At 38.2% G+C, this 23,479-nt stretch overlaps 1 protein-coding gene across 1 annotated transcript in view; it reads left to right on the forward strand.

Moving 5' to 3' along the window:
* LOC113239233 (laminin subunit gamma-1) overlaps positions 1 to 23,479 on the forward strand; it is a 51,861-nt gene that overhangs the window by 23,356 nt on the left and 5,026 nt on the right. Inside the window, exons 8-28 of the mRNA XM_026476144.1 lie at positions 1,166 to 1,351; positions 2,151 to 2,376; positions 4,525 to 4,739; positions 4,863 to 5,077; positions 5,226 to 5,589; positions 5,658 to 5,843; positions 5,916 to 6,113; positions 7,294 to 7,463; positions 8,852 to 8,976; positions 9,806 to 9,961; positions 10,084 to 10,204; positions 13,182 to 13,366; positions 13,551 to 13,668; positions 14,502 to 14,743; positions 15,260 to 15,464; positions 15,720 to 15,957; positions 17,091 to 17,293; positions 17,924 to 18,005; positions 19,185 to 19,273; positions 20,725 to 20,854; positions 21,084 to 21,177. Coding sequence (XP_026331929.1) covers positions 1,166 to 1,351; positions 2,151 to 2,376; positions 4,525 to 4,739; positions 4,863 to 5,077; positions 5,226 to 5,589; positions 5,658 to 5,843; positions 5,916 to 6,113; positions 7,294 to 7,463; positions 8,852 to 8,976; positions 9,806 to 9,961; positions 10,084 to 10,204; positions 13,182 to 13,366; positions 13,551 to 13,668; positions 14,502 to 14,743; positions 15,260 to 15,464; positions 15,720 to 15,957; positions 17,091 to 17,293; positions 17,924 to 18,005; positions 19,185 to 19,273; positions 20,725 to 20,854; positions 21,084 to 21,177 — 3,748 coding nt within the window. The remainder of the gene's footprint in view (positions 1 to 1,165; positions 1,352 to 2,150; positions 2,377 to 4,524; positions 4,740 to 4,862; positions 5,078 to 5,225; positions 5,590 to 5,657; positions 5,844 to 5,915; positions 6,114 to 7,293; positions 7,464 to 8,851; positions 8,977 to 9,805; positions 9,962 to 10,083; positions 10,205 to 13,181; positions 13,367 to 13,550; positions 13,669 to 14,501; positions 14,744 to 15,259; positions 15,465 to 15,719; positions 15,958 to 17,090; positions 17,294 to 17,923; positions 18,006 to 19,184; positions 19,274 to 20,724; positions 20,855 to 21,083; positions 21,178 to 23,479) is intronic.

Raw genomic sequence — 23,479 nt, forward strand, 5'->3', positions numbered from 1 at the left:
CATGCGTGAACCCTTAGAGGTGGACGACTTTCTTCAAAATGAAATGGGACCACTATGGAGGTACCCTCTTTCCAACAAAAAAGAATTGTGGAAATCGGTTCAAAATACCGGAGTTATCGCGTAACATACATACAAAAAAAAAAACAGTCGAATTGAGAACCTCCTCCTTTTTTTGAAGTCGGTCACCAGACTACACAAGATAAGTTCTTTTTTAAAATTTTTGATCATTAAACATTTTAGATCTTCTTTTTATCGTTAAACATTTCGTAACTGCACAAAAATGTGTTTTATTTTTAAAATAATAATAAATTTACAGGCGTCCCGCCCTGAGCGAGAAATTATGGTCACTTTAGGTATAACATTAGTTCCAGGAAATATTATATTTTAGTAAATAAATGTGGCTATTTACAAAAATAACATTTATCGATTTGTGAAACGTTGTAACTTTCCTATTTAAGCATCAAAAAATTATAATTAATTTCGTTCTTTGAATCTTTACATCTTTCTCCCGACAAGTTGTAATTATGCAGATGTGACCTTATTATAAATAGGGTGCGATCTTTGGTCGTCACCATTGGACTTTGAATAGTTGTTATTGCTAACGCTATAGAGTTGAATTTAAATCTAAAGTGTCAAGCTTGACGTGCTCTTAACCCTGTACGTAGTTAACAATTGAAATAGTTGGAGAATCTTCTAGAATCAGGCAACATTGAGCTGCTAACAATGTATGTTCTCGATAAATCGTACACTTACTTGGACTTTATTGACTGTTTGAAGTACATATGTATATCTTTTTTTTTTTACTTGAATTGAAGGTTATAACTAGTTAGGTGTTAAAAGTAATTATTTTGTTATAATTATTAACACAAAGATCTAGCACTAAGAAAAAAATTCCTTCGATCCGGCCAGATTCGAACCAACGTCTTCCAACAAACCGTGTCAGACGCCATGCCAACTAAGCCTCGGATCGAACGGTGTTTGTTGCAGATCTATGTTTTTAATTTTTTTTAACGACATTTTTTCCGTAGCGCCATCTGTGAGAAATCTATTTTATCTTCACTAAGCCAAAGTGGAGTAATTTCACAAAAATACTAAATACCATGGTGGTCAAACATGGCGACATTGAAATAAACATAAAAAATACTAATTGTTTTGTTTGTCGTAGCTTGCAACTGCAACTCTTTCTCTGAGAAGTGCTACTTTGACAAGGAGTTGTACGAGCGCACGGGCCACGGAGGGCATTGCATCGACTGCGCCTTAAACCGCGCCGGGCCTAACTGCGAACGCTGCCGCGACAACTACTACGAGGACAGCAATTCCATCTGCCTGCCATGCGACTGCAACCCTGTCGGTGAGAAATCGCCATATAATAATTCTGAACTTTTTGTCAAAATAGGCGCTGAACTGCCAGTTTTATAGTCTATAAACGTGAATATCTAGAATTCAACAGATACTTGTAAAATCTAGACATATTTCATGTTAGACTGTAATTATAAAATTTGTATATTTTCATTAATAACTTTGGACGTTATTATAATTTCATCTAACAATCTTTACAGTGCCCTAAAACGATGTTTTCTTTCTGAGTCCCCCCAGTAACTAATATTAACTATTACTATAACAATATTTGGTAGCAGGAGACCTCATTGTTAAAGAGTCCGTCAGGGGTAGTGTAGCACCTTACCTATTTCTGCCGCCAAGCAGTAATGTGAGCATTACTGCGTTCCAGTTTGGAAGGGTAAGGGTGCTGGTGAAATTACAGGCACATGGGACTTGTCAACTTATGCCTCAGGGTAACGAGCGCAGTGGCAGTTCTTGTTCGTCCCATTCGTATTATAAATAAAAATCACTTGTGTGCGCCTAAAAAAGGAAAACATTTGAAGGGAGTCTGCAAAAGAAAAATAAATTCGTAGCAGTATAACATAGTACAACTTAATTGGTCAAGAATTGAAATCTAGTGTCACCATTTTCATGACCAGGGATCGGAATTTACCTGAACTTATAATAAGTAGTGAATAGGAACTTATACATGTCAGAAAATGTTCTGTCTCTGTTCGTCGAACTTTCGGTAAAAAAACTGTACCTTTTCCGATCCCTGGTCATGACTCACCGCTTACAAACATCTACTAAATAACAAACTTGATGGTCAGGTTCCCGCAGCCTTCAGTGCAACGTGGAAGGCAAATGCCAGTGCAAGCCGGGCGTGACCGGCGACAAGTGCGACACGTGTGCAGCAAACCACTACGACTTCACGACACTGGGCTGCAAACCCTGCGGCTGCAACGAGTCCGGATCCTACGCCAACGTCCCGCAATGCGACCCCATTTCGGGGGTCTGTCTTTGCAAACAAAACGTCGAAGGACGTCGCTGCAGAGAGTAAGTAGCTTTTTCACTTCTCATGCCTCTAAAAGTAGTTACTACGTCAATTTAGCCTCACGTAGCGGGAGTAGAGTGCATTATTTAATTCCAATGGAGTGAAAAGTATCTAGTATTTTAATTTACTTCGAGTGACTTAGACAAACTCAAACAGCCAGTACTTGGTCTAGTTTGTGCCAAAAGGTAAAAGTTATATAAGTGAAACAACAATTAAAAATAATCACAAAATAAAAAAAGATGATTGTAATTTAACATTTTATTAATTCATCAAAGTAAATAACCCTACAGTTTCACAGAGATCACTGCGTGCGGAAATTTTCATTACGAAAATGTTACGTTCGGTTTTAGTTCCGCCATATTATTTGCCACCGGTTAGTGCGCTTGTGAATGGAGTATTTTAGTAACGTCACGTAGCACTTAAATCTGTGACGGTGTGACCTCCTTATACCGTCATCTCACCCCTTTGTATCACCTCTCTCCGCTTGTATCCTATCATTTTTTTTATTTTACATGTATTTAAATTTTAAATTTGAATTGTTCCATCTTCCTTCACTGTCCCATTTTGTTTTCGTACAACGGTCACTCCCAGCTCGACCGCCATCGCCACAACAGTGTCGGAGCTGTTCCAAATTCCATTTACTAAAATCTTATTTTTTATTCTTTACCAAGTTATAATACAAACCATATAATACAACAGTCGGAGCATAAAAAAATATCAAAAATTTGCTGCAATAGTTTTTCGACCAAAAATGAAGCCATAAACCCGGATGTAATGGTGCCGCCATTGAAACCCTGGCCATTACACGAATATAAAGATTTGTACAGACGCTTTCTGGCGCTTTCTAGCGCTTTCTAGCGCTTTCTAGCGCTTTTCAAATCGTTCTAAAGAGGCTCATGATCGCTAAAGACCGCTAATCGTGGCGTCGAGTTGGAAAAATAATACTGCGAAAAGTTCAGAACTTTGGTTCATGATTTTGTTGTAGAGCGTAAACGATTGACATATTTTTTTTCTCGCAATCGAAGTGAAAATTAAAGTTTTCACCTCAAGACTAAAAGCCAATATAAACCCTCGGGAGTAAAAGACACTCGCTAAAGCTCGAGTGGCTAACCACCTCGGGTATACATTGGCCCGATCTAGACATGAGTCATGGATAAATATCCATTTTTACTCGATACTTATCCAAAAACGTGGATAAATATTTTTAATCGTGGTTTATTATTTACATTTAGTAAAACAAAGTATATTTTTAAAACACTTTGTGTAACTACACAATTATAAACATTTATTTTTAATCAAGTGTTTTAATTAACAGATTTTGTGTGTGAAATGTGAAAGAGAATCCTTAGCTATTTTAAGTCCAAAGATGGCTTTATTTAGTACGCGGGAGACCTCAAGACCATAAAGTTGGGTCGCACTTTATTAACGCAGGGTAGGTCAGCTCAAGGGTTACAGTTCATTTGACAACTTTCTGTCAAGCGAAGTTTTTATACCACTCGACTCGAAAAATGTTGATAGAACAGTATTGTTACACAAAAGAATGGCAAAAACGTAATTATTCAATAAAAAAATAATTCCAATGAATTTTATTATAAAAAACAAAAAATAATTATCCCTGTTTTAGGATAAATACTCAGTAGAAACGGATATTTATCCTTCGACGGATATTTATCGGGTAAAAACCCATCTCTGACCCGATCTAATTTTATTATTAAAAACCATAAGACCGCACCATACGACGCAAGCATGTACGGGAAAAGACAATGTTTATGTTCTATATTCATAGTACTAAAGCATCGTGATAATCAATAAACTTCAAGTTACAATGATTTAAGCGACATCTCTAGTCATCCTAGTAACTGTACCTAAAGTACTAGCAGAGTGTAGAAAAACTTTCATAGATTTCTCACAGATGGCGCAACGGCAAGATAGTCTTTAAGAAAAACAGAGATCTGCAACAAGCACAGAAAAATTCGTAGCATCTGCTGGTTCGTTTCGTAGCATAGTTGGGAGAGCGTCGGCCTAATATATTAAAGACGTCGAATCCAACTGGATCGAATGAATTTTTCTGTGTTCGTTCTTTGTATTAATAATTAAATTATTATTATTATCATTATCATAGGATAGAAAACAATAATGGATATTTTCAGATGCAAACCGGGTTTCTTCAACCTGGACCTCGACAACGAGTTCGGGTGCACACCATGCTTCTGCTTCGGGCACTCGTCAGAGTGCAGTTCCGCACCCAAATACAGTGCACACGAGCTCAGCGCGCACTTCATCAGAGACTCCGAGAAATGGAGCGCGGAAGACGACCAACATAGGCCAGCTACATTACATTTCAACGCCAGCTTCCAAAACATCGGTTAGTACTGTTATGGATGTCGTCGATACAATTTATTGTGAGAACAACATCACTACTCAGCCACTTATCTATACTTTTCGTAAGCAATCATTTGGCAGACTTTACAAAGCATTTTCTTTGCAGCTGTGAAGTCCAGAGGCAACGAAGTCGTTTACTTCTTAGCTTCGAGCCAGTTTTTGGGAGACCAGCGCCCTTCATACAACCACGATCTCAAGTTCACGTTACGACTTGGAGAAAGCCGAGGCTATCCATCCTCACAGGATATTATCATCGAAGGCTTCCGTACTTCTATAGCTATGAACATCTATGGCCAAAACAATCCAGAACCTTCAGATCAGGTGCGATTTTTTTTCTGAATTTGCAGTAGCTATGCGATATACAAAGTCTCGCGAATTCAACATCAATAATTTGTCACTTGCGACTGTAAATTTTTTGTGATGAGAAATTACAATACAGATTCTCAGGATATAATTTCTTGCGTTTTAGGCTCAAGAGTACACCTTCAAACTTCATGAAGATCCCCGCTACGGATGGACACCAACACTTCCCAACTTCGAGTTCATGTCTATCCTTCAAAACATAACCGCAATTAAAATTAGGGGAACATACAACAAAGGCGGCGTAGGCTATCTTACAAGTTTCAGGCTAGAAACTGCAAAATTGGGCCGAGAAAAAGGTTCAGTCCCAGCAAATTGGGTAGAAAAATGTTCATGTCAAAAAGCCTACGTGGGAGACTATTGTGAAGAATGTGCCCCAGGGTTCAAGCACGAGCCTGCTAATGGTGGACCTTATTCCACTTGTATACCTTGCGACTGTAACGGTCATGCGCACATTTGTGATACTGCAACTGGTGAGTAGTATTTCCTAAATTCAACTTCAATACGGTTTCTCAGAAGTCTCAAGGTATTTATTTTTCAGGTTTCTGTATCTGCAAGCACAACACTACGGGTAGCAACTGCGAGCTCTGCGCGAAAGGGTTCTACGGCAATGCCATCGCAGGCACGCCCTACGACTGTACACCATGCCCCTGCCCTAAAGACAGTGGTTGTATTCAGCTTATGGACAAGACCATCGTTTGCACCGACTGTCCTGATGGCTATACTGGTAAATAAAAACCATAACATTGTTTTAGTGTCTGCATTCAAACAAACATCACAATTACCTAATGTGTTTTAGGGCCTAGATGTGAAGTCTGCGCGGACGGGCACTTCGGAGACCCTATCGGTAGATTTGGGCCACAAGCCGATTGCGTGGAGTGCCAGTGCAACGGCAATGTAGATCCTAACGCCGTGGGCAATTGCAATAGGACTACTGGAGAATGTCTGAAGTGTATTTATAACACCGCAGGAGAACGTTGCGACAAATGTTTACCAGGTAAAGGAGAGCTCAGAGGTGGTGCAAAGGTTTTGTAATGACGTTCTGAATGTGTGTCTAAGTGTCATTGTCGTATTGGACCGCCTGCACTGTATGTTGTCACGTAGGTTAAAGGGTCAGTCCACATAAACTTATTGTAAGTAAGAGGAAAAGTGTCATAAACAGTCCAGACATACCCCAAAACATGATGAATCGATATGCACGTCTTCACGCTTCGAGAATTTTGACGAGAATGACGAGCGTAATAATAATAAAGAAAAGGAATTAGAGAACGATTCAAAATTTCAAAAGTAAGTGGACAGGAACCAGTAAAGAGGGTGATGAAAATGTGGGATGACGATGAAGGAGGTCACATCGTCATATTGTTTAGTTTTTCAAATAATTTGAAATGTAAAAATTAAACACTAAATTAAGTATAATAATAAAGCTATAATAATAATAAAATAAAGCTGATGTCATACACCGTCGCGTAAACAAGTCTGCAGTCTGCGAGCATGTCATGGATAAACCTACACATTCAATGAAGTTTGACAAACCCCAGGTCCTTGCAAAAGAAGTCCGTTAACTACCCAGGATGCTGCTGAAAAATCCCAAACAGACATAAGACTGCAGTACTAATTAATATGTTTTAGTTTATTCTAATTTATATTAATAATTAATAATAAATTGAACTTAATAAAAATTCATTCAATAAAATAATTTGTAAAACTTAATGTAGCGTAAATTGGAATGTTTTCTTTGTAAAATTAAAAATAAGGTCTTTAATTAATAACTATTGTAACTATAGTGAACAAATAAGGTGGCTTGCATCAATATTAGACATAACTGGTTGAAGACTGTACCACCTCAGTCAACCGTGACCATGGGACCTGTAAAGGGCCCGAAACGTCGGTTTGTTTGAAAAAACAAATCCGGAAAAATAGTTTCATTTCCTATGTGTAACAATCGCGAAAACCTAAGAACTCGATAATTAAGTAGGTATAAGTTAAAAATGTTAAATAAGCATTTATAGCTATGGAAGAGCGGTGCCTCCTGACACAGGCTTGATAAGCTTAATAGGAGGTACCATCCACTGTTAATGTAAAGTTAATCGTATTACTGAAATAAACATTTTATTTATTTATTATTATTATTATTTGATGCTCTATGGAATTTTCTATAAATTGTTCACAATCTCCAGGTTTCTTTGGAGATGCCCTAGACCCGAAGAAGAAAGGCGATTGCAAGCGCTGCGAGTGCCACGAGGCCGGGACGCAAGAGAGTCCTGACGGGGCGCTGCAGTGCGATGGCTTCACCGGGCTCTGCGCGTGCCGTCCGCACGTCATTGGGCGGAACTGCGATAAATGCGAGGTAAAGAAAGATACGTCGATAAATTTTTCATCAATCATGCAAAGATAGCAGGCCCTGGTTACAAAAAAAACATCGTTTTGTATAACATAAACCACGGGAAGCCAGTTCCGAAAATCGAACGATGCTTTTATTCACAGACTACAATTTGTAAGTTATATTGCAAATCACGCTCATTGGTTATAGTAAACGTCATGGCATAATCTTTATAGTACCGCTATGATGGCCGTTTTGACGTTTGTCCGATCATCTAGTTTCGTATTAATTCACAACTACATACATTGTTGTCAATAGTGACGTGCAGTAAAATTTATGAAATATATATTTTTACGACACAACTCGGCATTTGTTGTTCGAAATTCGAAATTTTTTAAATCGAAATATAATACGATCGTCACTTATGGGATCGCTCGCCAGCACAACTTCTACCTCTGGCAAACTCACGTCAAAGCTCACTGCAAATCAAAGCAGTGTCGAATGGAGTATATGTTAATTAAACATGTTTATTTTCGTTTTATTAAAACTTTTTAATCAGCTACCCCTTGCAATACTTTATAGTTAAGTTATAAATATAAAAACTTATAGACGCGACTCGCATTTGATTGTTTTTTTTCGATAATAAATTGAGATTTGACCTCACTATTGTAATCTGTCAAAACGGCCATCATAGCGTGCCTGTACTGTAGTAAGGTAAGATATATTTTTAAGTTTTAATATACGTATCGGTAGCAGTAGAACTCATAATTCGCCCACGGAAGTACTGCCACCTTACCTATAGTAATTACTTTAAACAAGTTCTTTGTCAATTCAAATTATAGAAGCAAAAATTTAGTATGAACCTCTTTCATGTACTGATCGAAATTCAGATAGAGATGATTTTTCTTCAATTTTTCCAGATTATACTAAGCTCCATTCTGCGGTGTTGCCATTTACATGAAATTTTAAATTTTAAATAGAAAACCACCGTGAGACTCAGACATATTAACTAAAAATAACGGATAACTCACGAATATACAAAAAAAAATTTGACTTTATTATGAAATTTAAATAAAAAATAACACCTGGTTTAGCAAATTTTGTTATACTATACCTTAAGCATCGATTATATAACCAATACTCGATGATCTTAGGCCTCTTACCTAATTATGCCGTTAAAAAGTAATATGAGAATCGCTGCGTTTCGGTTTTGAAGGGTAATCGTGCTGGTGTAATTATAGGCATGTGGGTTTTGTCAACTTATGAATTAGGGTGAATATATAAATAATAAAAAATGCCACTGAAATTAGACAGGGAAAACTAACCTCAAAATTACCCTATTGTATCATACAATATTATTTGTTGACTCACTGACGATGATACACTGAAGATTTGTTACGTTTAATTTGTAACAGGACGGCTACTACAACATCAATTCAGGAGAAGGCTGCAAAACTTGCGAGTGCAATCTCGAGGGCTCGTACAACAGTTCGTGTCACCCCTTCACCGGCCAGTGCTTCTGTAAGCCTGGTATCGACGGGTAAGAATTTTAGAAAATCTACTTAGATTCAGATCACTGCTGGGCATAGGCCTCCTCCAACGATCTCTCCACGTCGATTGGTCCTGCGCTGCCTGCATTCATCGGCTTCCCGCGACCTTTACCAGATCATCGGTCCAACTAATCATACATTTAGATTCAGATGTTTAAAAATTGTTAAAACAGGATATGAAAATCTTATTTGGATATTTGAATAGCGGGGCTGGTAGCTGTAAAGGTGTCTAACTGGGGTGACGAAATACTTTCATAGATTTTTCATAGATGGCGCTAAGGCTAAAAGTCATTGAAAAACCAAATACAAAGACACGACCATAAGCACATAGAAAAATTCGTGAGGTTTCGTTCGTTCCGTGGCTTAGTTGGTATAGCGTCTGGCACGATATCGCCGGTTCGAATCCGCCCGGATCGAAGGATTTTTTTGAGTGTTCGATCTTTGTATTATAACTAGTGGAGTCATTTCACAAAAATAATTGAATATCAATTCAATAAAATTTAAAATTACAAAATAATTTTCACTATTTGAGAAAACAATATCCTGAACACATTGACCTGAACAACTCAAAGATGACGATGGCAAGTGATCATAAAATCACAATCGAGCTGAGCCTGCCCGAACGAACTACTTTTGTAATCGTGAAAATAGAGGGGACAGCAAATTTAAAGTGGGCCCCGGGCGACAGAAATGGACGCTACGTCACTGTTAAAGAGTTTCACACTCACACAGCTCAGAAGCATAAGGTCGGTCAGGAGGTCATAGATAGGGCATCACTGTACATCTCATACTTAGTATATGTATACATTGATAACACAGAAAGCACTGCGACCGCTGCCGCGCCTACCACTACGGGTTCTCAGCGCTAGGATGCGAGGACTGTGATTGTGACAACTGGGGCTCCAATAACTACCAGTGCGAGATCGACGGCCAGTGTTCTTGTCAGCAGAACGTTGAAGGTCGTCGCTGTGACAGGTAAACAAACCGTTCGTACAAAAATAAAAATTGTTATTATTAGAATGAAATGAACCACAGCTCTTCTTCACACAACTTTGATAAATAATGGACCTAACGGAGCAATGCTTGGGCACATCTAGGTGTATGGAGAACAATATGCGCCGAGCGGATGGACGGGGCTGTGAGAACTGCCCGCCTTGCTACAACCTCGTGCAAGACGCCGTTAACCAATACCGCAAGGAGTTAGCAGAACTTAACGAAGTAAGTGGGTACGAAGATGCTATGATGCAACTCAGAAGCTACTTAACAAACGCCTACAGAATCTGGCAATACCTTTCGTAATTGGTCTGCGTAAATAAGACCATATATCTGAATTTCGATCTAAATGAAAATGGCTCCAGATCTGACTTCGCAGAGATTTACACAGCCTTTGTCTTCTATACAAAATCTTACACTAACTACCCCCAGCTTCCTCACTATCTACGTTCCCGTTTTACTCTCTCACTCCCATTTCTTGTCCAAACCGAACCTGTGACACTAGAACACTTTTATGTCCCCAATCCCATACCAATTTTATCCACTATTCTTTTACAGTTAGTGCAGCTCGTATGTGGAATAAATTACCTGCTAGCATTCGTGACAGTCCATCAGTTGCATCATTCTGTTTACATTATAATATATATTGTGTATGTATATATTTATGTATAAAAGTTTATGTAGGCGTACATTTTAGTCGTATTTATTTTGTCATCGTTGATATTTATATTTACAGTTAAATTTTTAATAAATTTATTGTACAATAATGTCCCGCAGGCTTACTTTATTAACCACGTCTAGGGTTGGCTTCTAGAGATGAGCTCACCTTTGTGTAGGTGTGACCTTTGTAACATGTAATTTTTAATGTCGTTTATTTGTACAGTAAAGAATTATAAATAATTATGTCACTTAAATAGTTCTACACGTCATAACCGTTTTTTAGCCACAAGGTACAATCCCGTTAAACTGTTTCCCCTGTTACTAAAGACTAAGCGCGCTTACGGGCTGCACCCGATTCGTATCTGGGGGGCTACTCTGGTTCTTCTTCCAACATCCGTCCGAAACAATTACTGTCAAATAAGTAATATTCGACAAAATGAAAAGACAAGTATCAAGTATGAAGCTTCATTCGCATCACGCGTCTTTTCATTTGGTCAAGTATTGCTTATTTGGCAGTAATTGTTTCGGACGGATGTCGGACGGAGATCGAGAGTAGACCCACTGTTCCGATTCCGAGACTATACAAATCTAGAAAATACGGATCCACTTCGGATGTCACATGTGCACTAAATCCGGGTCGAATCCGAGGAAATACGAATATCACTTGTACACCTAGAGATAAAATTATCCCTGTGACATTTCGGGCTGTCGTTTCTCGGATTCGGAACAAGGCGTCTATTCGTCTTACGTCCGAAATCCGTCCGAAACAATTACTGTCAAATAACTAATACTCGATTTAAATCTCTGAGTGGCACTGCAACTGTTATAATAATTATTATTATTATTTATTTCGGAACGTAAAATATCCATAGTATGTTAGTAAAAGAACTTAATGTCAAGGTTAGTAATGATCAGAGCAACTTAATTATATTTCAAACTGGGCTATGCCCTTAACTTGCACTATCCAATATTTCTGGATAGGACAATCATACTCATCAGCGAGACACTTTTTGTGTATGATGGCCTGGAAGCTGTCCGTGTGACCCACCGTAAACATACCCGGTGCACTACACCAGTTTAGCAGTCTAAATGCATTATAATATTGCACGCGCAGGTTATAGACAGGCGTGTCGCTTACCATCAGGCGCACGACTTGTTCGTCACGTCAATTGATATTATAAAAAAAAATAGGTCCAGTATTACACGTCCCTGTCTACCGACCTGAGAGATAGGGTTTTCCGGAGAGACTACGGGCTCGACGGCAATACCAGGGTACGGCGGACGTCCGCTTGTGGTTAGCTCCTGGGACGAACACGTTCGTCTGCCCCAGCGTCTGTCTTGCGCGCAGCTAGCGCGTCTTAGTAACGGTCTGGTTGAGAGCCCGGGGCGAGGTGACGCGCGGGGCACGTGAATTGCCCTTTAAGTCGGTGGCTGTGTCCGGACATTGTCGCAGGACACTGCCACTTGGCATCTCCGGCACTAACCCGGAGAGCTAATAGAGAATGAGCTAGATATCTTCCGATCCCTTCGACCGCGTAGGAATTTGAGAAGTGAAGAGACGCCGTTCATTCGACGTCAGGAAGTGAGCGTACCTTAAAACTCCGCCACCAAAGGAGATTTGGTAGTCGGCTTAAAGTTGGCGGCTCAGCGGTGGTAACTGTTAGTCGTGCGGAGCGCGACGGGAAATGAGCGTGCCTACAGCTCCGGTACCTATTTGGAAAATAGGGAGGGTGCTGCACGTGCACCCGGGGCGGCTCACTTAAGGCACTAGCCTTTCAGAGAACAGAATGAAGGACTTACAAACATGCTAATCCGGGGTTAGGACCTGTCTTAGATGGTCCCTGTGCGAGCTCGTCATGCATAACCAAGAGGTTGATAGTGAGGGACACTACAAACAAAACTTATGTAGAAAGATAAGAGACTGTTCGAGCATTACATAATATTAATCAAAGTCAAAGTCAAAGATTATTTATTCCATAGGTAAAATAAATTTACACTTGAAAACGTCACATTTAAGCTACTGCTCGTTCACTACGCTGACCTCCCTGAGAAGAACGAGCAAGAAGCTCTAGGGATTGCTCTTTTCAAATAAACTTAAATACTATGGAATACACTTTGAATCAAATTTGTGTGGATTCTGGAGCCATGTCGTCTTTCCATACATCTTTATCTAACACGTAGTCTTCAATTTTGTAATATGATTTTTCGATCAAAATATTTTTAATGTAGTTTTTAAACTTAGGAAATGATAAACTTAATATATGCTCCGGAATCTTATTGTAAAAACGTATACAGTTCCCCATAAAAGAGTTGTTTACCTTGGTTAAACGAAATCGTGGTACCATGAGTTTGGACTTAGCTCTAAGGTTAATATTATGTAATACTCGAACATATTAATATTAGTAATTGTTTCGTGCGGACGTTGGACGGAGGACGGGAATAGACACCCTGATATGAATCGGACGTAGCGTAACGTTAAACATAAACATTACAGATTAGGTCCGTGACTGTATATTGACGGTAACGTGGTTCGTAATTTTAGATCTTAGCAAAGATTTCGAAGACGCCGACAGTCGTGGAGAACCAGGACTTCGATAAAGAGCTGCAGCAAGTGCGGAAGGAGATCGAGCGCCTGGTGGCGGAGACGCAGAGTGATCTCAACCTGGGATCCGCATCTAACATCACCGACAACCTAAACGAGCTCAGTGGACGACTTGATGATATCAGGTATAAATGCAAGAGACATTGAATTCTATAGGTGCATATTTTAAAATACCAAAAACTAGGAAATCAACATTTACCGAAAATTGTTTTCGATACCGATCAACAACTTAGTTAACCGAGAATATGATCATGTAGAGAATGATTATGTATCTGAAATCTATAATTAAAATAATCTTTTGATAACCAGGGGCATGTTGACGAAGATCGAAGAGGAGTGCATCGACGGCAACGATGCCATTGACAAGAGTAAAGGCAACGTGTCTAGGGCCGAGGACACCATAGAAGCTGCGCAGAAAGAAATTAATGTAAGATTTATTAGCCCTAACTCCGTGAACCACCTATCTCACAATAATTTCTTCTCATTGCCATAGTATAAATAAGACACATAGGCCAGCTCCAGCCTGTTCGGCGCGTCAATGCCTGCACTTCGCTCGGAACATAGGCTTATCACATTATTAATTTAGTTGTGCCCACAGGTTGTAAAAATATTTAAAATTAAAGTGTTTACAGCATTTTCGTGCTATATTGAAATAACCTGTGTGGAATGGGGGGTGCAGAGGGCGCCATGGCTCCGGGCAGCACAGCGATGGTGGCGGCGCGGCGAGTGTGACTGAACCGATGATCTCATACTGAGGCTGAGCACTAACCAGTCAAAATTATTTCTTTTACTTAAAATTAGAAAATAAATTTCACTATTTGGGAAAACGATATCCTGAACAAGACAGAGGTGGCGATGGCAGGCGAACATAAATCACAATCGCGCCAAGCCTACCCGGACGAACTACGAAATAAACGGAAACAAAGTTCTTTATTTTTACTTCTTAATTAATAAATTTCTATAAGTATGTCTTTCAACCTTGATACTTGTTTATACAAACAGATTTTCGTACCTACTGATGTTATTTATTTATGTTTTGAATTTTGAATACTGTGACCATTCATAGGGTCTTTGAGAGACTAGTTTAAAGAAATTCATTCGATGATGTGTGCAATCGCGTGAACTTACCCTTTTCTTATCTTATCTGTGTAAAGCACACTATAGGCTGCATAAATCTGTAACCGCGGAACATTGACATTAGTGTTGCTGTCCATACTTATTTTTGTAGAAGTAAACTGACGTACGTAACTTTTTTCACAGAGTGTACTAGAGTATTTAGAAGGCGAAGGTGCCGCAGCACTGGCCAAGGCGAGAAACCGCTCCGATCAGTTCGGCAAGCAGTCGGGGGAAATGTCGGCCCTTGCTAAAGAATCACGCCAACTGGCAGAGAAACTTGAGAACCAGTCGCGCAACATCCGCCACACAGCCGAAAAGGCTTTCAACACATCGTTAGACGCCAAAAGGATTTCTAAAGATGGATTGAATAAACAGGCTAACATCAGGTATTAGTTTAAGATTTTTGTGTTTACTCGCTAAATGAGTGCCCCTAGTTGCAGGTTTTACCACGGTCTGACTCGAAATCTGGAAGTGCCAAACGCTTAATCTAGGGCTTGGAATTCAGTGCTTAGTGCCTTACAATAGCAATAATAAAAACTAGAATATTTCGACTTCAGTTTCACATAAAGATACAGTGAGTGTAATTTGTCGGGTAAAATAAGTGACAATGGTAACACCGCAAGAAATTAAGATGAGGGTAGTCGTCTGCAGCGAAAGACGGTAGATAGATAAGTCTGTCCTTAATGTTCTCAACTTCCGCAAACCACTTAGCGTGTAACAGTTCTAAAATATCGGGATAATAATAAGAAATTATACCATGTTAAGAAACCTGCAATTTCTGATTACCACAAGGTGCGAGCTTCTTGAAGCCAACTTTAAGAACATGGACTTTAAAATGACCAGAGCTTAGATACTACGAATATAATACAATATTAAATAATCATTACGTATACCGTTTTTAGTAACGAAGTACAGATCCTTGCAAACGAACTGAAGTCTGTGGAAGCCAAGCTGGAGAGCATGGTAGATGTGGCCGATCAGGCGCTAAAGGCTGCCAAAGCAGCATACGATGAGGCGCTAGGCTTGTACGCTGAGGTCAACACTACAGTGTTGCCAGAACTAAACCTTGAAAAACGAAAGATTGAAGCTGCCAACTTGAATAAGACTGTAAGTATCTTCATTACAGGCGTACTTTTAGTTACTAATTGCTAAATATCTATACTTATACTGTTGCTGTCCATGTGTTTATTTTCAAATAAATAGCGTTAGTTTAAAGTACTAAAGTTTCGCAAAAATGGACCCTATGAGTATGACCAATGGGAGTAGAGGCAAGAGGATTTGTATACCGATTCAGTCTCAACATTATCAATACGTGTTGGTTTGTTCACTTGCACACCATTCTCTGTACATTTTATTTGTCAGATCGACATCAAAGCTGAGGAATTGGAGAAACTCCGAAAGGAGAACGAAGATACAATTCAGCGGTTAAACGAGGAGATGGGACGAGGGCGGCAGTTGCTGAACGACGGATTGAACAGCCAGGAGCGGCTCAACGATCTGCTTGCGAGACTCGACGAGCTGCACGCGCAAGCGAAGAGCGACGTCGAACTGACTAAGGCAACCCTGAAAGACGCAAACGAAATTTACAAGACTTTAAAGGGTGAGTTATGCAAAACGCGTTTGAGGTTAATATCGAGATGGCTTTCCCGGATGATCGGAAGATTTAAAAGTGAGGCTTGCTAGAATTCCAATCGTTAAGGGGTTATTTTAGGACTAACATTGACTTTAAATAGTATATCAATACCTCTAATGAACAGTACGCCAAGTTTTCATTCAGTTTAGTTTTAATTTGGTTGGCATAGCGTCTGGCAAGGTTTGTTAGAATACGTCGGCTCGAATCCCACCGGATCGAAGGATTTTTTTCTAAGTTTTCGATCTAGTAATTTCACATAAAAAATAATTGAATATCAATTAAATAAAAATTTAAATACAGTGAATAGCGACATCTCTAGCCGGGTCTGGTAGATGCAAAGGTCAAAAGGACGAAATACTTTCATAGATTTCTCATAGATGGCGCTACGGCTAAAAAATCGTTGAAAAACCAAAGACAAAGATACGACAACAAGCACATAGAAAAATTCGTGAGGTGCGCTGGTTCGTTCAGTGGCTTAGTTGGCATAGCGTCTGACACGGTTTGCTAGAAAACGTCGGTTCAAATCCTGCCGGATCGAAGGAATTTTTTCTGAGTATTCGATCTTTGTATTAATAATTATAACAAACTAGTGGAGTAATTTTACATAAAATAATTGAATATCAATTCAATAAAAATTTAAAAAGAGTACGCCAACTCTATTCTTTTGGCCATTTTCTGTTTTTAATGTAAACAGCGTTATTTTATTTACTAATATTATGCTCCCCGAATTTAGTGAAAAAAATAAAGACAAAAAAAACAAAATCCGAAAAAAAACAAATTTTGTAAAAAAAAAAGAAAAAAAAACAAAATAAAAACTAAGATGAACCAAACAAATAATTGGCGTAGTGTTCATTGGAGGTATCAATATGCCACCTTGACTGCGCTATCCATGGCCGCGTAGAGATCTTCCCTCGCACAGGTATGGGCACAACAGCAAGTGCTTCATGAACTGTCTTGTGTCGAGTTAGACTAGCTTCCCTGAACCCCCATTTACACATCTTGTCTCTGCAACGACCTATCTGAGTGCGAAGTCGATGCAAGAACTTCCACATGGGCCACCACAGAAGAGTTAAGAGGTTCAAAATAATCAATGGTTGCAGAATTCAGCGACAAAGTGACGGAGTCTCGCAAACTGGCTGAGCAGGCAGCGGTGGACGTACCAGACGTGCAGTACAAGGTTGCGGAGGCAGAAAAAGCCATCACCAGTATCAGCGAGGAGCTTAACACCGCCAGCGAACGTGCCAAAATCGCGCGCGACCTCGCACAGCAAGCGCAGAAGGAATACGCTGACAAAGCTTCTGAGGTAAGCAAATTGTCTTCTCATTTAGCTCTTGTGTTCTTTTCCGGATGAAGTCCGTGATAACGGTCTGTGGCAACCCAGTACAGGCTGATTTGGGGTCGGAACCAGAACTTATTAAGATCCCGTGCGGGCTTGCTTGCACTGGTTATAGTGCTCTTCCCATTTAACCAGGAGATTATGCGGCACGAACCGATGAAAGTTAAAATTGTAAATAAAAAAAATGGTGGTAAAAAATCCTGAGATTCAACAAAAACCATTGACTTACAAATAAATGGACGACGGGTCTAATACAAAAATCACGAAAAAAATGTCCCAAGTCAACCTATTTAAACGTATTGACATGAATAGGAATATGAAAAAGCTAAAACGTTGAATTTAAATTGTAATGTCATCGCAGTACTGTCTAATTTTGCTTGCTTCGCTGTCAGAAGAAACAAACGAAGACTAAAGCGTGAATGACGCTCTGTATACGATTTTAACGTCCTATAAGTTCGGACACTTTTTAGCGCTGACCCGACGTCCATATAATTGTAAGTCAATGACAAAAACTTATTATTATTATTCCCTTGTTTGAGAACTGTGAAAGTATGTCATTGTTACAATGCAGTTTCTACATTATTTTAATTGTTCCAGGCTGCTCACGAGACCAGGAAGAAAGCGACGTCGGCCAGAGCAGACGCCAGCAAACTCAGATACGAAGCAGACAAATTGTTTAGTAAGTATCGAGTTCTTAGGTTTTCGCGATTGTTACACATAGGAAATGAAACTATTTTTCCGGATTTAAATCGCGTATATTTATTTTTTCAAACAAACCGACGTTTCGGGCCCTTACAGGTCCCATGGTCACGGTTGACTGAGGTGGTACAGTCTTCAACCAGTTATGTCTAATATTAATGCAAACCACCCTATTTTTTCACTATAGTTACAATAGTTATTAATTAAATACCTTGTTTTTAATTTGTTTTTATTTTGGTTTGTTTGAAAAAACAAATATACGCGATTTAAATCCGGAAAAATAGTTTCATTTCCTATTTGTTTAGTAAGTGTCGATTTTGTATTCGTAATTTTTGTGCATCTTCAAAGCTCTTATTATAATATTAGCATTGTTTTTAATTCCCTACGAAAATAATCGGTTGGCCAAAAAGTCCGTGGTTCAGGTTAGTTTTATCTACCTAATATCGGTAATAATTTTTATAATTTGAATATTCGAATATAATACACTTCATGGTATTATTTTAGAATATGTAAATAATAAAAATTGCCACCGAAATTAGTTAAACTAATCTAAATATTACCCCAGTGCGGTTTTTGCCACTAACTATAATAAGTTTGAACAAAAACAGAACTTTGTAGAATAATAAAACCACGTAATTATTATTATACGTCAAAAGTGCTTTTATGATTTTACCCTTCAGAGCCCCTTCAGATTTTCACTGGTTTAGGTCTGCACAAAATTCTTTGAATGAACTCTACTTTGATAACGAAGAGAACTGTATTTTATACGTATACGAGGAATACTAAAATTATCCGAAAGATGGTAGAAGATTGTAAATCAACATGACCAATACATAATTAATTAAATTTCGATATATATATATACATACATATTTTCATTTATGCTTTGATACCGCGTTTTTTGTGACATCACGCCTATCCGTGACAGTTGCAGTGCTTTCAATTGCAAAGATTAGGTACATGGTACTTGTCAACTTATGTCTCAGGGTGACGTCCGCAGTGGCAGTACTCCCAAGGTCTTTGCGTTTTAAATCTCTGAGTGACACTGCAACTGTTATGGATAGGTGTGTCGCTTACCACCAGGCGCACGACTTGTTCGCACTGTCATTTGTTTTTATAATTGTTGTTTTATCGTTCAACTAACCAAATATTGTTACAGCGCGAGTGGAAAGCGACAGTATGGAAATAGATGACTTGGAAAGACAAACCCAAGAGGCTATGCAACTGACACATAATGCAAAACTTAAGGTAATACTTGTAGTCTTAGAATAATAACGCATAGAAACCTAGTCCGCACACGCTAAGTGAGGCAAATTGAAGCGCTCCCAATGGGCCTACACGAGCGGGCGGGCCTTCAGTGCTCAAGGTCAACTTGTACCGCGAACAGCTCAAGAATTTTAGCTAAAAATGACGAAATGTACGGTAAATGAGTGTAAAAATAAGTCAGACAAACATAAAATCGATACTAACATCACATTCCACGAGGAAGTAACGCGTTTCAACTTGTATTTTTATATAAATATTCACTAAAACCGAAAATTAAACTACTACTAAAACTAGCCTACATGAATTTTATTTTTGCCTCACTTGCGATAGTTCGTTTGATATGAAACTATCATTCTATGCGTTATTATTCTAAGCTTGTAGTATAGTCTAGATCTAATTAGAAGACAGTTTGAATCTATCGTCCTCATGCTGTCAAATCGATACATCCAATGGACACTATGCCAACTTAATTTTTTGGTATATTTCTGGTTTTCAAAACAGCCTTATTTTATTTATTAATATTATGCTCCACGAATTTTGTGAATAAAATAAAGTACAAAATACAAAGTTACAAAAAAAAATAAAAACAAATTTTGTGAAAAAAAATAAAGAAACCAAAAACAGAATAAAAACAGAGATGACCAAAAAATTAAGTTGGCGTAGTGTTCATTGGAGGTATCGAATTCGCATCTCGCGTATGCACAATATTATGATATTATAAGTGTCCCCGTTTTAAATAAAAGTAAAAAAAACCTTGAAAGTGGCTGAAACGCTAACTTCGAAAAGCCAAGAAAAATAAGAAACAAAACGTAAGGCGGGAAAGACTTGCACATTTGATTTTATTTTCTTCTTTGCCTTTCACGGTTAGCTTTTCAACTACTAAACTTATACAAAGATTTTTTACTTCGTCTCTAAAACGAGAAATCTTATTACACAAAAAGAAAATTTGGAAATAGGATTAGGATGATGGAGGTTGAGAGGAAAAATAAATAAATTCACACTTCCTGATACGCCACTCTAATTTATTATATTTTTTTATTAAAAAAAAAACCGTCCGCAAAAGTTTACTTATCTGCTTTTTAATGGAAATAAATCTATATATATGCCAAGTTTTATTCAAATCAGTTAACAGAAAGTGCGCGAAACCGGATTCCTAGTTTGCCACCCTTAAAGGTGGAATGATTTCTTCAAATATAAATGGGACCAATACTGAAAAAAAGAATATACAATATCTGTTCACAAATGCCAAAGTAATCACGTTACATACAAGAAAACTGCAATCGGATTGAGAACCTCCTTTTTAAAGTCGGTTAAATAAATGACCTGAATGACGATACTTACGTTGTCAAATTTTGTACATATATTATAATGTATAGACATCGTTGGCACCTCACGAATCACATAGACAAAATTAAAGCACGAATTGCCAACAGGTGGGGCAAGCCAACAACGACGCGACTGAGGCGGAGAGACAGGTAGAAAAGGGCCTCAAGGACCTCAAGGTCATCATGGATGAGCTGGGCGGAGTCACGCAAATCAATGACACTGTCTTAGATGCTTTACGTAAGTTAACGCTACTGTAATTTAATTTCAAAGAACCTTCTTTTTCCTCGTTGTATTATTGTGCAACGAAAGCTTTTCTAATTTTTATTCTTTTTTAAATTTTTTCTTTTTTCATATTAAAATGGCTAATTTTTTCTTTTTCACCGTTGTATTTATTGTGCAAGGAAAGTTTTTATTTTTAATTCTTATTTCATCTTTTTTCATATTAAAATGGCTAATTTCGTCACAGAAAACAGCATCAAAGAAGCGGAAATAGAGCTGAAACAAGTCGATCTGGAAGGAAGGATTAAGGCCCTTACTGAAGCTAAGAATAACCATCAGAAGTAAGTTGTTAATCGCAAAACCTATTCAGAATTGGAGCATGTTAACAAAGTTAACGAATGAAACTATTTTTCCGGATTTAAATCGCGTATATTTGTTTTTTCAAACAAACCATCATAAATACGCGATTTAAATCCGGAAAAACAGTTTCATTTCCTATGTGTAACAATCGCGAAAACCTAAGAACTCGAAAAGTTAACGAACTCTTCATAATAGGCATTGCTAGGTTCCTGTAGTAGACTGCCTAGCGCTGGGATTTTCCATTTTAAAAGCCGAATTGTAAGAGTACCAAGGCGCCCCTTTCCAGCAAGTCACTTCTGGACATCGAGTAGTCAACCAGAAATAGTCCATCCCTTACAACTCACCAGTCTAATGGTACTGATATCACTTTTAAATATCAACTCTCGTTTGCGCTGAAATCATAAATTAGAAAGCTGAAATAGTACAGCGCCAACAACTTACCTGTGTGTACCTCTCGGTATACTGTATTTATTGTAATAAATATCTCTAACTATGGGGGCTATTCCATTCGGTGGTGGGAAAAACAGCAAAACATCCAATTACAAAACAAACGGAATCACATTTCATCGGTAATTAATTTTCGACGACATCCGTCAATTGTTTCGAATTCGGGCTGACCAATCCGAGCGCAGTTGTCACCGTAATGATATGACAGAATAGTTTTCAAACAAATTAAATGACTTTTCGTCTCTATTTCTGGTTATATACTCGATGTTTCTGAACTTCTCTTTCTCCTTATCCCTAGTGCTGTACAACTGCATAGAAACCACAATATTGTCTATGTGAAGAGCTCATAATACTGACAAATTAAATAAATCTGGGGCCTTTGGCCAACAGTGGAACATTAATGTTAAAATAATCAGTATCGCCAATATTTCAGGATCCAACAGTAACTTGTTATAATCGTCACAATGTAACCGGCCCAATTTGACAGCTAAGGAAAACGATAGTATGTAACTTTGAATGCCATCAACGAAAAAATTTATTAACTTATTATGTTATGGAAAAATGTGATACAACATATTTAGCACGAATTCAAAAAAAAAAATGCAGTTTTGAGTTAGTCGGAGAAGTCCTAAAAGCAGTTACGTCCTGAATCAATTTTTGTTTTATAATAGTGGTGTAACTAATTATTCGCCGAATTTCACTGAGTCAATTCAACGTCACTTAAAAAAGTATTTGCATTTTGATTTTGAAAGAGATTTTATTATCGATAATATGATTGAAAACCAAATAATTACGCATATATATGTATATTGTTTTGCTTCAGAATTTTGCTACTTAACTACGGATTGTCTTTGTGAACTCTGTTTATATAACTACACTTCAACAACAACTACAGGTTGCTATTGTGATCATTTAAAATACTTACCCATTATTTATATGAACTCTATATTGATTAAATAAATGTTAATTGTCTTATCTAGAACTGAAAACAGCCCGAAAAATAATTTAAGCGATCACAGTCTCATAACATTTGGAATCGATTTCTCGTGAAAATCGTTTAATGGTTACCGATATGTTTAGTTCACATCCCTATTTACGTTGCGATCACAAATGCCAAAAGGTGCCTCGTATTTTGTGACGACTATAGTACATTCAGACGTATCTTAATCGGGTGTAGCGCCTTGACAGCTGAAGCCCCCATTTGTCACTTGATCTGCGGGACGCGTGAGAAGGGTAACCTATCACAAACTCGAATTTATTTTTTCCCAAATTACGTTTGTTCGAATTTTCACTACCCCGAATACCGAATTAGAACGAAACCGTTGTTTTTTCAGGATGTGTTGGATGTTTATCGTAAAGACACGATTAGCTCGGTTAGGTAAGTTAAGTTAGGTTTAAAATAAAAAATATATTCCTCTCAAAATTACTGTCGCGGTTACGAAAATTCGAGCAAACGCTATTTCTGGAAAATGTAATTTCGGACTTCTGATAGATAACCCGTGAGAAAAACACATACTTTGACGACCTTTGTGGTCAAGTGGCTTGCATACCGGTTTTCATAGTGTCGTCATATCTGAGGACCCGGGTTCGATTCCCGGCCGTATCAATGAAAAAAAACTAACTTTTCTATATTATCTCGGGTCTGGATGCTTCTGGTACCGTCGTTGTTTTCGAGTTCCATAACACAAGTGCTTCAGTACTTAGTTTAGAATCGGATCAACATATATGGTGTTGTCTAATATTTATTTATTAATTATTTATGCGACGTTGTACGATGGTTGATCGAGAGACATTGACTTACAATTATATGGACGTCGGGTCCGCGCTAAAAAGTGT

Source organism: Hyposmocoma kahamanoa, unplaced genomic scaffold, assembly GCF_003589595.1.
Source record: "Hyposmocoma kahamanoa isolate Upper Pololo Valley unplaced genomic scaffold, ASM358959v1 99702, whole genome shotgun sequence".
NCBI lineage: Eukaryota > Metazoa > Arthropoda > Insecta > Lepidoptera > Cosmopterigidae > Hyposmocoma > Hyposmocoma kahamanoa.